General features: G+C 47.4%; 1 protein-coding gene across 2 annotated transcripts in view; it reads left to right on the top strand.

The window, feature by feature from the left end:
* KMT2B (lysine methyltransferase 2B) overlaps positions 1-13447 on the top strand; it is a 728361-nt gene extending 714914 nt beyond the window's left edge. For both annotated transcript variants that reach the window (XM_069201148.1, XM_069201147.1), the window contains exons 35-36: positions 10020-10149; positions 10784-13447. In XM_069201148.1, the coding sequence (XP_069057249.1) occupies positions 10020-10149; positions 10784-11059 (406 nt within the window). In that variant the 3' untranslated portion in view covers positions 11060-13447. The remainder of the gene's footprint in view (positions 1-10019; positions 10150-10783) is intronic.
* The last annotated feature ends 1975 nt before the right edge of the window (positions 13448-15422 follow it).

The following is a 15422-nucleotide window of genomic DNA, read 5'->3' as shown; positions in this document are numbered from 1 at the left end:
AATTACTCCCAATTCCAGCATCTTGTGGACTTCCACCTTGATGCTTTCCTTAACATGGTCAGACTGTCTAAAAATGTTGTTTTTGACAGGCATGCTGTCTCCTGTGTCCACATCATGGGTACACAGGTGTGTCTGACCAGGGGTTAGGGAGAAGAGTTCAGGAAACTGTTGTAGGACTCTCCTACAATCAGCTTGCTGTTGGCCAGAGAGGGTGTCTGAGTAGATCACTCCATCTACTGAGCCATCTTTTGGGTCTGATGACAGAAGATCAGGGAGAGGTTCACTCTCTGCCTCCTGATCCTCATCTGTTACCATCAACAGATTTACATCAGCCCTGTCATGGAAGAGCTTAAGGCCCCTCTTGGGGCTCCTGCTTGTGCCCAGGTCCACCAGGTAGGTGACCTGACTCTTCCTTTCTAGCACTGGGTAAGGGCCACTCCATTTGTCCTGAAGTGCCCTGGGAGCCTCAGGCTCCAGAACCCAGACTTTCTGCCCTGGTTGGAACTCAACCATTGCAGCCTTTTGGTCATACCAAAACTTCTGGAGCTGTTGGCTGGCCTCAAGGTTTTTGGTTGCCTTTTCCATGTACTCTGCCATTCTAGAGCGAAGGCCAAGTACATAGTCCACTATGTCTTGTTTAGGCTCATGAAGAGGTCTCTCCCAGCCTTCTTTAACAAGAGCAAGTGGTCCCCTTACAGGGTGACCAAACAGAAGTTCAAAGGGTGAGAATCCTACTCCCTTCTGTGGCACCTCTCTGTAAGCAAAAAGCAGATATGGCAAGAGGACATCCCATCTCCTTTTGAGTTTTTCTGGGAGCCCCATGATCATGCCTTTTAATGTCTTGTTGAATCTCTCAACTAAGCCATTAGTTTGTGGATGGTATGGTGTAGTGAATTTGTAAGTCACTCCACACTCATTCCACATGTGTTTTAGGTATGCTGACATGAAGTTGGTACCTCTGTCAGACACCACCTCCTTAGGGAAACCCACTCTGGTAAAGATACCAATGAGGGCCTTGGCTACTGCAGGGGCAGTAGTCGACCTAAGGGGAATAGCTTCAGGATACCTAGTAGCATGATCCACTACTACTAGGATGTACATATTTCCTGAGGCTGTGGGAGGTTCCAGTGGACCAACTATGTCCACACCCACTCTTTCAAAGGGGACCCCCACCACTGGAAGTGGAATGAGGGGGGGCTTTGGGTGCCCACCTGTCTTACCACTGGATTGACAGGTGGGGCAGGAGAGGCAAAACTCCTTAACCTTCTGGGACATATTGGGCCAGTAGAAGTGGTTGATTAACCTCTCCCACGTCTTGGTTTGTCCCAAATGCCCAGCAAGGGGAATATCATGGGCTAAGGTCAGAATAAACTCTCTGAACGACTGAGGCACTACCACTCTCCTAGTGGCACCAGGTTTGGGGTCTCTGGCCTCAGTGTACAGGAGTCCATCTTCCCAATAGACCCTATGTGTTCCATTTTTCTTGCCCTTGGACTCTTCAGCAGCTTGCTGCCTAAGGCCTTCAAGAGAGGGACAGGTTTCTTGTCCCTTACACAGCTCCTCCCTTGAGGGTCCCCCTGGGCCTAAGAGCTCAACCTGATAAGGTTCAAGTTCAAAAGGCTCAGTTCCCTCAGAGGGCAGAACTTCTTCCTGAGAAGAGAGGTTCTCTTTTTCTGACTGTGTTGCAGTTGGTTTCCCAACTGACTTTCCTTTTCTCTTGGTAGGCTGGGCCTTTCTTCCAGACTCCAGCTCTACTTTTTCACCCTGTGCCTTGCATTGTGCTCTTGTTTTTACACACACCAGTTCAGGGATACCCAGCATGGCTGCATGGGTTTTTAGTTCTACCTCAGCCCATGCTGAGGACTCCAGGTCATTTCCAAGCAGACAGTCTACTGGGATGTTTGAGGAGACCACCACCTGTTTCAGGCCATTGACCCCTCCCCATTCTAAAGTTACCATTGCCATGGGATGTGCTTTAGTCTGATTGTCAGCGTTGGTGACTGTATACGTTTTTCCAGTCAGGTATTGGCCAGGGGAAACCAGTTTCTCTGTCACCATGGTGACACTGGCACCTGTATCCCTCAGGCCCTCTACACTTGTCCCATTAATAAAGAGCTGCTGCCTGTATTTTTGCATGTTAGGCGGCCAGGCAGCTAGTGTGGCTAAATCCACCCCACCCTCAGAGACTAGAGTAGCTTCAGTGTGGACCCTGATTTGCTCTGGGCACACTGTTGATCCCACTTGGAGACTAGCCATACCAGTGTTACCTGGATGGGAGTTTGGAGTGGAACTTTTCTTGGGACAGGCCTTGTCTCCAGTTTGGTGTCCAGACTGACTACAGTTTCGACACCAGGCCTTTTTGGGATCAAAGTTTTTACCCTTGTACCCAGGATTGTTTTGTGAAGAGGCTCTGGGCCCACCCTCCTGTGCAGGTTTTTGGGGGCCTGTAGAAGACTCTTTACTATTTTTATTTTTGGTTGTCTCACCACCTTTCCCCTGGGGAGGTTTTGTGACCCCTTTCTTTTGGTCACCCCCTGTGGAAGCTTTGGACACCCTAGTCTTGACCCAATGGTCCGCCTTCTTTCCCAATTCTTGGGGAGAAATTGGTCCTAGGTCTACCAGATGCTGATGCAGTTTGTCATTGAAACAATTACTTAACAGGTGTTCTTTCACAAATAAATTGTACAGCCCATCATAATTACTTACACCACTGCCTTGAATCCAACCATCTAGTGTTTTTGCTGAGTAGTCTACAAAGTCAACCCAGGTCTGGCTCGAGGATTTTTGAGCCCCCCTGAATCTAATCCTATACTCCTCAGTGGAGAATCCAAAGCCCTCAATCAGGGTACCCTTCATGAGGTCATAAGATTCTGCATCTTTTCCAGAGTGTGAGGAGTCTATCCCTACACTTTCCTGTGAACATTTCCCAAAGGAGAGCACCCCAGTGAGATTTGTTCACTTTTCTGGTTACACAAGCCCTCTCAAAAGCTGTGAACCATTTGGTGATGTCATCACCATCTTCATATTTAGTTACAATCCCTTTGGGGATTTTCAACATGTCAGGAGAATCTCTGACCCTATTTATGTTGCTGCCACCATTGATGGGTCCTAGGCCCATCTCTTGTCTTTCCCTCTCTATGGCTAGGATCTGTCTTTCCAAAGCCAATCTTTTGGCCATCCTGGCTAACTGGATGTCCTCTTCACTGGAGTTATCCTCAGTGATTTCAGAGTTGTTGGTCCCTCCTGTGAGGGAACCAGCATCTCTGACTATTATTTGTGGAGTCAGGGCTTGAGAAGCCCTGCTCTCCCTAAGTAGGACTGGAGGGGGGGGAATTTCCCTCCAAGTCACTATCTTCATCCTCTGAGTTGCCATCCTCAGAGGGGTTGGCCTTTTCAAACTCTGCCAAAAGCTCCTGGAGCTGTACTTTGGTAGGTTTGGGGCCCATTGCTATTTTCTTTAGTTTACAGAGTGACCTTAGCTCTCTCATCTGTAGATGGAGGTAAGGTGTGGTGTCGAGTTCCACCACAGTCACATCTGTGCTAGACATTTTGCTTCTAAAAGTTGGAATACTTTTTAAGAATCTAAAACTGGTTCTAGAATCTAATTCAAACTTTTACAAACTTTTAAACTCTAAAAGAAATGCTAAACAGGATCTAACACAAGGCCCTAGCAGGTCTTTTAAGAATTTAGAAAACTTTTCAAATTGCAAAAATCAATTTCTAATGACAATTTTGGAATTTGTCGTGTGATCAGGTATTGGCTGAGTAGTCCAGCAAATGCAAAGTCTTGTACCCCACCGCTGATCCACCAATGTAGGAAGTTGGCTCTGTATGTGCTATTTCAAAGTAAGGAATAGCATGCACAGAGTCCAAGGGTTCCCCTTAGAGGTAAAATAGTGGTAAAAATAGATAATACTAATGCTCTATTTTGTGGTAGTGTGGTCGAGCAGTAGGCTTATCCAAGGAGTAGTGTTAAGCATTTGTTGTACATACACATAGACAATAAATGTGGTACACACACTCCGAGACAAATCCAGCCAATAGGTTTTGTTATAGAAAAATATCTTTTCTTAGTTTATTTTACGAACCACAGGTTCAAATTTAACATGTAATATCTTGTTTGAAAGGTATTGCAGGTAAGTACATTAGGAAGTTTGAATCATTTCAATTGCATGTATACTTTTCCAGTTATTCACAAATAGCTATTTTAAAAGTGGACACTTAGTGCAATTTTCACAGTTCCTGGGGGAGGTAAGTTTTTGTTAGTTTTACCAGGTAAGTACGACACTTACAGGGTTCAGTTCTTGGTCCAAGGTAGCCCACCGTTGGGGGTTCAGAGCAACCCCAAAGTTACCACACCAGCAGCTCAGGGCCGGTCAGGTGCAGAGTTCAAAGTGGTGCCCAAAACGCATAGGCTTCAATGGAGAGAAGGGGGTGCCCCGGTTCCAGTCTGCCAGCAGGTAAGTACCCGCGTCTTCGGAGGGCAGACCAGGGGGGTTTTGTAGGGCACCGGGGGGGACACAAGCCCACACAGAAATTTCACCCTCAGCGGCGCGGGAGCGGCCGGGTGCAGTGTTAGAACAAGCGTCGGGTTCGCAATGGAAGTCAATGAGAGATCAAGGGATCTCTTCAGCGCTGCAGGCAGGCAAGGGGGGGCTTCCTCGGGGAAACCTCCACTTGGGCAAGGGAGAGGGACTCCTGGGGGTCACTTCTGCAGTGAAAGTCCGGTCCTTCAGGTCCTGGGGTCTGCGGGTGCAGGGTCTTTTCCAGGCGTCGGGACTTAGGTTTCAGAGAGTCGCGGTCAGGGGAAGCCTCGGGATTCCCTCTGCAGGCGGCGCTGTGGGGGCTCAGGGGGGACAGGTTTTGGTACTCACAGTCGTAGAGTAGTCCGGGGGTCCTCCCTGAGGTGTTGGTTCTCCACCAGCCGAGTCGGGGTCGCCGGGTGCAGTGTTGCAAGTCTCACGCTTCTTGCGGGGAGATTGCAGGGGTCTTTAAAGCTGCTCCTTTGGATAAAGTTGCAGTCTTTTTGGAGCAGGTCCGCTGTCCTCGGGAGTTTCTTGTCGTCGTCGAAGCAGGGCAGTCCTCAGAGGATTCAGAGGTCGCTGGTCCCTTTGGAAGGCGTCGCTGGAGCAGAGTTCTTTGGAAGGCAGGAGACAGGCCGGTGAGTTTCTGGAGCCAAGGCAGTTGTTGTCTTCTGGTCTTCCTCTGCAGGGGTTTTCAGCTAGGCAGTCCTTCTTGTTGTTGCAGGAATCTAATTTTCTAGGGTTCAGGGTAGCCCTTAAATACTAAATTTAAGGGCGTGTTTAGGTCTGGGGGGTTAGTAGCCAATGGCTACTAGCCCTGAGGGTGGGTACACCCTCTTTGTGCCTCCTCCCAAGGGGAGGGGGTCACAATCCTAACCCTATTGGGGGAATCCTCCATCTGCAAGATGGAGGATTTCTAAAAGTTAGAGTCACCTCAGCTCAGGACACCTTAGGGGCTGTCCTGACTGGCCAGTGATTCCTCCTTGTTGCTTTCTTTGTTCCCTCCAGCCTTGCCGCCAAAAGTGGGGGCCGTGGCCGGAGGGGGCGGGCAACTCCACTAAGCTGGAGTGCCCTGCTGGGCTGTGACAAAGGGGTGAGCCTTTGAGGCTCACCGCCAGGTGTTACAGCTCCTGCCTGGGGGAGGTGTTAGCATCTCCACCCAGTGCAGGCTTTGTTACTGGCCTCAGAGTGACAAAGGCACTCTCCCCATGAGGCCAGCAACATGTCTCTAGTGTGGCAGGCTGCTGGAACTAGTCAGCCTACACAGACAGTCGGTTAAGTTTCAGGGGGCACCTCTAAGGTGCCCTCTGGGGTGTATTTTGCAATAAAATGTACACTGGCATCAGTGTGTGTAGGAAGTTGGCTCTGTATGTGCTATTTCAAAGTAAGGAATAGCATGCACAGAGTCCCAGGGTTCCCCTTAGAGGTAAAATAGTGGTAAAAATAGATAATACTAATGCTCTATTTTGTGGTAGTGTGGTCGAGCAGTAGGCTTATCCAAGGAGTAGTGTTAAGCATTTGTTGTACATACACATAGACAATAAATGAGGTACACACACTCAGAGACAAATCCAGCCAATAGGTTTTGTTATAGAAAAATATCTTTTCTTAGTTTATTTTAAGAACCACAGGTTCAAATTTAACATGTAATATCTTGTTTGAAAGGTATTGCAGGTAAGTACATTAGGAACTTTGAATCATTTCAATTGCATGTATACTTTTCAAGTTATTCACAAATAGCTACTTTAAAAGTGGACACTTAGTGCAGTTTTCACAGTTCCTGGGGGAGGTAAGTTTTTGTTAGTTTTACCAGGTAAGTAAGACACTTACAGGGTTCAGTTCTTGGTCCAAGGTAGCCCACCGTTGGGGGTTCAGAGCAACCCCAAAGTTACCACACCAGCAGCTCAGGGCCGGTCAGGTGCAGAGTTCAAAGTGGTGCCCAAAACGCATAGGCTATAATGGAGAGAAGGGGGTGCCCCGGTTCCGGTCTGCTTGCAGGTAAGTACCCGCGTCTTCGGAGGGCAGACCAGGGGGGTTTTGTAGGGCACCGGGGGGGACACAAGCCCACACAGAAATTTCACCCTCAGCGGCGCGGGGGCGGCCGGGTGCAGTGTTAGAACAAGCATCGGGTTCGCAATGTAAGTCAATGAGAGATCACGGGATCTCTTCAGCGCTGCAGGCAGGCAAGGGGGGGCTTCCTCGGGGAAACCTCCACTTGGGCAAGGGAGAGGGACTCCTGGGGGTCACTTCTGCAGTGAAAGTCCGGTCCTTCAGGTCCTGGGGGCTGCGGGTGCAGGGTCTTTTCCAGGCGTCGGGACTTAGGTTTCCGAGAGTCGCGGTCAGGGGAAGCCTCGGGATTCCCTCTGCAGGCGGCGCTGTGGGGGCTCAGGGGGGACAGGTTTTGGTACTCACAGTCGTAGAGTAGTCCGGGGGTCCTCCCTGAGGTGTTGGTTCTCCACCAGCCGAGTCGGGGTCGCCGGGTGCAGTGTTGCAAGTCTCACGCTTCTTGCGGGGAGTTGCAGGGTTCTTTAAAGCTGCTTCTTGAAACAAAGTTGCAGTCTTTTTGGAGCAGGTCCGCTGTCCTCAGGAGTTTCTTGTCGTCGTCGAAGCAGGGCAGTCCTCAGAGGATTCAGAGGTCGCTGGTCCCTTTGGAAGGCGTCGCTGGAGCAGAGTTCTTTGGAAGGCAGGAGACAGGCCGGTGAGTTTCTGGAGCCAAGGCAGTTGTTGTCTTCTGGTCTTCCTCTGCAGGGGTTTTCAGCTGGGCAGTCCTTCTTCTTGTTGTTGCAGGAATCTAAATCTTTAGGTTCAGGGGAGCCCTTAAATACTAAATTTAAGGGCGTGTTTAGGTCTGGTCGGGGTTAGTAGCCAATGGCTACTAGCCCTGAGGGTGGGTACACCCTCTTTGTGCCTCCTCCCAAGGGGAGGGGGTCACAATCCTAACCCTATTGGGGGAATCCTCCATCTGCAAGATGGAGGATTTCTAAAAGTTAGTCACCTCAGCTCAGGACACCTTAGGGGCTGTCCTGACTGGCCAGTGACTCCTCCTTGTTATTCTCATTATTTTCTCCGGCCTTGCCGCCAAAAGTGGGGGCCGGGCCGGAGGGGGCGGGCAACTCCACTAGCTGGAGTGTCCTGCGGTGCTGTGACAAAGGGGTGAGCCTTTGAGGCTCACCGCCAGGTGTTACAGCTCCTGCCCGGGGGAGGTGTTAGCATCTCCACCCAGTGCAGGCTTTGTTACTGGCCTCAGAGTGACAAAGGCACTCTCCCCATGGGGCCAGCAACATGTCTCTAGTGTGGCAGGCTGCTGGAACTAGTCAGCCTACACAGATAGTCGGTTAAGTTTCAGGGGGCACCTCTAAGGTGCCCTCTGGGGTGTATTTTGCAATAAAATGTATACTGGCATCAGTGTGCATTTATTGTGCTGAGAAGTTTGATACCAAACTTCCCAGTTTTCAGTGTAGCCATTATGGTGCTGTGGAGTTCGTGTTTGACAGACTCCCAGACCATATACTCTTATGGCTACCCTGCACTTACAATGTCTAAGGTTTTGCTTAGACACTGTAGGGGTACAGTGCTCATGCACTGGTACCCTCACCTATGGTATAGTGCACCCTGCCTTAGGGCTGTAAGGCCTGCTAGAGGGGTGTCTTACCTATACTGCATAGGCAGTGAGAGGCTGGCATGGCACCCTGAGGGGAGTGCCATGTCGACTTACTCGTTTTGTTCTCACTAGCACACACAAGCTGGCAAGCAGGGTGTCTGTGCTGAGTGAGAGGTCTCCAGGGTGGCATAAGACATGCTGCAGCCCTTAGAGACCTTCCTTGGCATCAGGGCCCTTGGTACTAGAAGTACCAGTTACAAGGGACTTATCTGGATGCCAGGGTCTGCCAATTGTGGATACAAAAGTACAGGTTAGGGAAAGAACACTGGTGCTGGGGCCTGGTTAGCAGGCCTCAGCACACTTTCAATTGTAAACATAGCATCAGCAAAGGCAAAAAGTCAGGGGGCAACCATGCCAAGGAGGCATTTCCTTACACCCCTCCTGGCCAACACGACGCCTGCAGTCTAAATTCGGAGGACCCCACTGACCGCATCCGACGAAGACTCACGATGCCCAAAGGTACCCCTGTACTTGCAGCCCCCTGGCCTTGGGGAATCCGACCGACGGTCAAGAAGCGTCCAGCGGGCACCTCTCCTACTTGTCCACCCTTTGATTTTCCAAAACCGACTCCCTGGACCCAGCCTGCAGCATCTTTGTGACCCCCAGCATTCCCCCATTGAAAGCACTGGGAGTCCGATGCTGTTTGTACTTTGCACCCGGCCGCCCCCGTGCCACTGAGGTTGTGTGTTTGGTGCTGACCTGTGCCCCCCAGTGGTCATCTAAACAAAATATATTTTTGCTATATAAACATATTGGCCTGTAGTTAGTCATTGAGTGTATGCCTCATTTCATGACTGTGTGTACCACAAATGCTTTGCATTACCCTCTGATGAGCCTAACTGAAGGAGAACATTAGTATTATCTACATTAGCCTCTTTTCAGCCTTTGGGGATCCACTGGACCCTGTACACACTATGCCTCATTTACAGGAGTTTTTTGTTTTTTTCTTTTAAACTAAAGCAAGCCTAGAACTGTAGCTTTTGCTCTTCAGCTCAGGAGTACGGGGATCCCCAACATGTTTGTTCTATGGCTATATTTTATGTGGCTTGAAGAATGTGAAAAAAAGACTGATATATTTTATATTGATTTCTAATGCTTTTGTTTATATGTCACCGGCAGTGATTTTTGGTAAACATTGTAATGCTTTTATTAACAACTTGGTTTGATTACTGACTCCAGTGATAGGATAATGGTCCTTAACATGTCATTATTGGTCTGATAATGTGGTGACCCCCTTCACAAAACCAATAGGCTTGCCTTATATTTTCACTTGATGATCCCTTGGCAAAAACATGATTGCAGGGCTCTTGACCCATTAGCGATCAAATGTAATTTTAGACTGTCACCAAGGGTATTCCCCATCTACCTTATGTTTGCAAATTAATCCATAGTATTTAAGTTTTGGTGTGTAATAAATGTACTATTAAATTTTCACAGAAAAAGCACTGACTGGCTAAACAGTTCTTGAGTGTTTTGTGCGCAAGGGAATGGTGATTACTAGCCCACACCACCTCCCCTTAGTGTATACCTTGGGCTACTATGCTTTGCTGTTCAGAGAGTAAATTGCTACAGTGAGGTTCTTGGTTCCCAGTGAGCTGACAATTGTGGACCCATTACTTCTGCAAGCTTCACATCCTGTACAATTAACTCAATTTCAAATGAGCCCTTCGGTATTACTTTGACAGAATTGAAGGGCTGCTCTTAAGCATTTCGTCATAGCTGAAATAGGTGTTCCTTGGGCTGAATGTTTGTTCAAAATTCACTTGGTTGAATTTTTTTCCTCTATGCTGCTTCCTTCTCTGTCTGTTCTTAGCTGAAATGCTGTGTTTTTGCAGATCTGCAATCCACGGACGAGGCCTCTTCTGCAAACGCAATATTGATGCAGGAGAGATGGTGATAGAGTATTCTGGCATTGTGATTCGTTCTGTGCTGACGGACAAGCGGGAGAAATTCTACGACAGCAAGGTATGTGTTGAGCAGCAATAGGCCCAAGATATCCTTACAAAAACCTTGTTTGTGTTGCGAAAGCCGAGTAGTATTTGTGCTGAGGAGGAAAGAGGCAGCATGCCAACTGCAAGAATAAGCATTTGTTGCATTTCTTGAATGCCCACCAAATTTCATTAAAAACAGCAGTGTGGTGCATTACTCTAAGTCTAAGCAATAGTTATAAGTCTATTTTGCCATTTATCAGGGTTGAGACCGACTTTGTGGGGATGGTTAGCTGTCAGGTAGAGGTTGTGCACCGCTTCCTGGGGTTGGATGTGGAGATGTGTGCGGGTGGAGTATATGTGCACAGACATGTTTTTGTTCCTACTAACAGCAGTCTGTAGCACTTTCAATGTCATTCACAAGGTCAAATGATTGTCCTTTTCTTGGGTTGGCATAAACTGCCATAGCGTGTGGGGACTATTGCAGTCAGTAACGAATGAAGTAGAGACCCCTGTCCATGGCTTTAAAAAAAAAAAAAAAAAAAAAAACATTTTTCACGTCATTTTGGTATTCCGCTTCTGCATCCTTCCTCAGTAGTTCATGCGTTAGCAGCATTGTACCTTCACTATAGTCTGTGCCTGTTTTAAATGTTTTTCATTTGTGTCCCTAGGGAATTGGCTGTTACATGTTCCGTATTGATGACTTTGATGTAGTGGATGCTACCATGCATGGCAATGCAGCACGGTTCATCAACCACTCCTGTGAACCAAATTGCTACTCCCGAGTTATTCATGTGGAGGGACAGAAGCACATTGTCATCTTCGCCCTGCGCAAGATCTATCGAGGGGAAGAACTGACTTATGACTACAAGTTCCCCATCGAAGACCCCAGCAACAAGCTGCCATGCAACTGTGGAGCCAAAAAATGTAGACGTTTTCTGAATTGATATCTGCGTGGGAGGTGAGCAGGAATCTCCTCCTGAGCTGCAACTCCAGTAGCATTGCAAGCCTCAGACTACACTGCAGTGTCTTCCTAGGCAGCATTCTGGAAGCAAAGCTCCAGCGCCCTCGCAAGCAGCACTTTGGAGGCCGCATTAACGCCAGTGCAAGAAGCACCTCAAAGACTTGGATAGATTCTCATTGCCAACCAGGCTTTGAGGATTGATTTGCCATGCTGGAAGTGAGTGTCTGAGAATGTCAGTTCCACAACTCCAAGGCACAACTTCAGCATAGTCGCAAAGAGCACCTCAGCTCAGATTCCACCAGCCGCCTTGGAGCCTGGAGTAAGATTGTTAGGCCCAAGCCAGAAGTGTGCATTTGCAATTCATCAAACGCCTTGCAGGCGCAATCCACTTCCATCACAAACAGCGCATTGGAAAGAGATTGCCAGCACCAGCTATTTTCATTCCACTCCGCACTTCTGTGAAAACGTTTTAGTGCTCTGGGTGCATAAATCTTATCGCCATAAAACCAATATTTTATTGCCTCACATATGTGAATCAGCACTTCTGTAGCAGGCACTTGAGATTCCAGTAGCTTGGATGCCTGTACGGTTACATTTCAAGCAACACACACACTAGCACTCAAAGCTAAGTCTCAGAACGTCTTCCCTGGTTTCGAACCCAGGTAACTGGAATTGTTTGCAAGAAGCCAGTCTTCTTTCCAATATGTGCACTCTGCTTTATCGTTTCTTTCATTCCTCGGTCTTCATTCACATTATCTCATCTGATTGTGCTGAGCCTTTGTTTACTATTGCTCTTTGTTAGATTTTCCATTGTTTGCTTGATCTCTTTCTCTCCTTTGTGTGTGACTAATCTTCTTGGTGGATCTTCCCACCAGCAAAAGCTGTTACCAAGATCTTTAGTATAATCTTTCTCATTGTCCTGTTTTTATCACAGTCCGTGGCTCTGAGGATATGGTTCCTCTTTCTTTTTTTCATGTGGCTCATGCAGATTCCAAGGTTTGTGTTTTTATTTGTAGCTGGAAGACTTTATCTCCTGATGTCTTTGGGCCCTTCCGATCATTGGTGATGAGGGTTACCTCGTCCTTCGTGTATGTAGCACTAATGTTCTCATTCCAGAAAGTCTGTCACTGAGAGTTCTCTTTAAAGTCTGTCGCACTCCAACTTTGCATACATAGGTCTGTTACCTCCCCTGTTTTCTGCTTAACTGTTTTCTGCGGTGCTTGGTTTGTTTGCCCAAGATCTCTGCCTCTTCTTGTGAGAGATTGGGCCACGGATGATCTAGGCTGGGTTAAATATCGACTGGTCTTGTGTATGTTCAACATGATAGTCTACATAAATGGGCCCAATGGGGCTAAACAACAGTGTTGAGAACTTGGTAATGTAGGCTTCAGGGCTGAGAGGCAGCTCTCCCAAAGCCTACCTTGGTCGTCATCTCTTTCATAAGTGAAATAAAAGTCTGAGATGTCTCGTCCGGGTGCACTTCAGAATCCTTAACTCCAGGAGTGACTAGTTGCTCACCTTCTAGCCTTGTTCAAGCAATTCCTGAGGACCGTACAAATGTACTGTAGTATCATTGTGATACAAGTACTTCTGAGCTGTATCTCGCTTCTAAATCTCCTCTTCTCCATGACACACAGGTTGTGTACTTGTGAGTTTCTCTTCTCAAAAGTCTGCGATCATGCATTTTTCTCTCCAGTCAATAGATATTGCTGCTTTGCATTTACACATTTTAGCTGCTTTTTCTGCCCTTTGCACCCAAACCCTAGGGCTTTGAGACAATCTCCCACTGAAGCACCGTTTTCTGATGGAAATATGTGTAAGTGTTTTGGGGGTACGGTGGGGTGGCTGAGTTTGCGTCCTCATACTGGAGGTAAGTGCTGCTTTTAGTAAAGGCTGCAGCTCCTCAAGCCTTTCCTCTCTCCCCTTTTGATGAGCAACAGAGGTAGATAGTGGAAGTGTTTGGTAGAGCATATCCTCTTGTCTCCATTACTGGGTCTCCATTGTGTACTTTGCAGTGCATCGTACTGAAAGGACCACACTCTCCATCCCCTTGACTGGTGCTCTAGAACCTAATAAGCCTTTGCGTGTTCCCAGAATCAAGAAAATGACCTCCGAAAAAGGGGACTACATCACCACCATATTTTATCCTTTTTTTTTTGTATATTATTTTCTAAATTTGACGTATTTCTCAGCTATAACTGTGTTTGAAAATACTAAACGGAAGAGGACAGCTGTAAATATTTGTACAAATATTTCTAAGCCAGTTTATTTCCTATGCACTTTTCTATTTAAAGAATCCGAGAATAAAAGATGTTGAGATGTTTTGACCTTGTTCGTATAATTTTAAATAAAGCGAGTTTTGACAAAAGAATGAAGATAGTTTCATAACGGCAGGTCACTTTGTTCACTTTGTTCCCTGTGCTCCTGTGTCCATGCCTCATGCTATTTCTGCTTTGTCCTCCACTCTAATGCTGTTCTGACAGTAGCCTGTGCTGGCAACGCTTAAAACAACTCGGATAGTGAGGTCCTTGCTGATGGAAGGACTTGTTGATCTTGGGGTCACTTGCTACTGACGTGTAAAAGTAGAAAGTACAGGTAACTCTGAATAACAAACATTTCTTTGCAGCATTCAGTAAGCATCCATCAAAGAATACACTGCACAATGGACATTAAATGATGTGGAATACACTGAAATGCATCCCAAACCTACATAATTTGCAATAAACATTAACCCAAAATACAATTACCCTTCATTTAAAACTTGATAGAATTAATCCATATTTTAAAGCATACTGACCTAGGAGAACTGTTATCGTCCGATGTCAGTGACATACCCACAAGGTTTGTCTCTGGTGCCTTGTCTCCAAACAAGACAGTATTGTGTGACAGCTGCATGAAGATGACTTGCAAGGCTAACAACGACCGCAAAGCCATTCTTGCTGTTGCCAAACTCCGCCTTCGGAAGGAATCAAAGAAGACATGGACCCAGTCGAATACACAGACTCTCTCGCTCCTGGGCCAATCTTGCGACTGATCACTGTTGAATTAATCATCAAAGTCAGATTTCACGCAAGTTCAATAAATCCACAAAACAAGTGGTCCAAGCATAGGTCTCCATTGTTCCACAAGTTGCTGCTCAGATTTGTGCTATGCCCCAGTTACTTCCAGACTGCGGAGTCATTCCCTGATTTCTATCTTGATTGATTCCGACCTTGCTCCAAATGCGGCTGAGGCCTTTGGCAGTGCCACAACAGCTCCATAAGGTCAGGTTGACCATTGGCAATCCCACCGGATCCCTCCAGTTGGGCTTCTTTCTCTGGATCCATCCCCAAAGTATACTGTAATTCGACCACACTCTGATGGCCAGCAACCTTGCCTGGCGCGGCTCCACCAACTGCAAACTCAACGCAACCTCCTGCACCGCAACAGATGCCACCAGTATAAGTCTCAACCCCAGCACTGACACTCAAAGCAGCGCCAATAGTTTTGTTGGACTACATGACCCATCTACCACTTCCAAGGTCGCAATCACCATGCCCTTATGCCCATTTGGATTCAAAAGTATGATTATGATGGTGATGATGATTCCCCCTTAAACCAAGGACAATATTTTTGAGGACTTACAAGATTCCAGTGGTCTGGGTGCCTCCCCAGACATTGTTCTTTTCTCTCCCAACCCTTCTATGGCAACTGAGGAATCCACCTTCTTCGTCACTGTGAAAAGCAGTGTGTCAGAAGTGCTGGACCTCATCGCACTTCAGAGAGCCTGGTGGCGCACACACCCACTGCTTGCCTCATCCTCTGACCACCCAGAGAGACAAATGCATTGAGGCATTCGCTAAGTGTATGTTCTCCTTTGCTAGTCTTGCCCTCAGCTCAGTCAACGCCATATTCTTCCTGAGGAGATAGACGTTTTGGGACAGAGTGACGAACATCTTGCCAGCTGTCTCAGAAGACATCCTTCTAACACCACAACATTAGAAGATGGCCAGGACATAGCTAAGTACTCCATTCACTCTGGCTTTGACACTACTGACTGTCTGGATAGTTCAGTTTGTGCCAGTGTGTTGCTGAAATCCCATTCCTGGATTCACTCCACTGGGTTCTCCCGTGATATACAGCAATCCTTAATGCACTTCCTGTAATTGTACTCTCCTCTTTGGAGCAAAGGCAGACTCCCCCTTGGAAAGTTTTTAAGAGAGCAAAAGCACAGCACACTCTCTAGGCTTAGCTATGCCTGTTTGGCAGTGCGCTAGCAATTTTGCCCCTTTTGAAGTGTGAAAATGATATCAGCAGATACATCGACACATATCTCCTCAACAAGCCTTGCAGTTCTTTCAAGGTAG

Source organism: Pleurodeles waltl, chromosome 7, assembly GCF_031143425.1.
Source record: "Pleurodeles waltl isolate 20211129_DDA chromosome 7, aPleWal1.hap1.20221129, whole genome shotgun sequence".
NCBI classification, from domain to species: domain Eukaryota; kingdom Metazoa; phylum Chordata; class Amphibia; order Caudata; family Salamandridae; genus Pleurodeles; species Pleurodeles waltl.
Note: the sequence above shows the minus strand (reverse complement) of the source record. Positions and strands in the feature narration are given on the sequence as shown.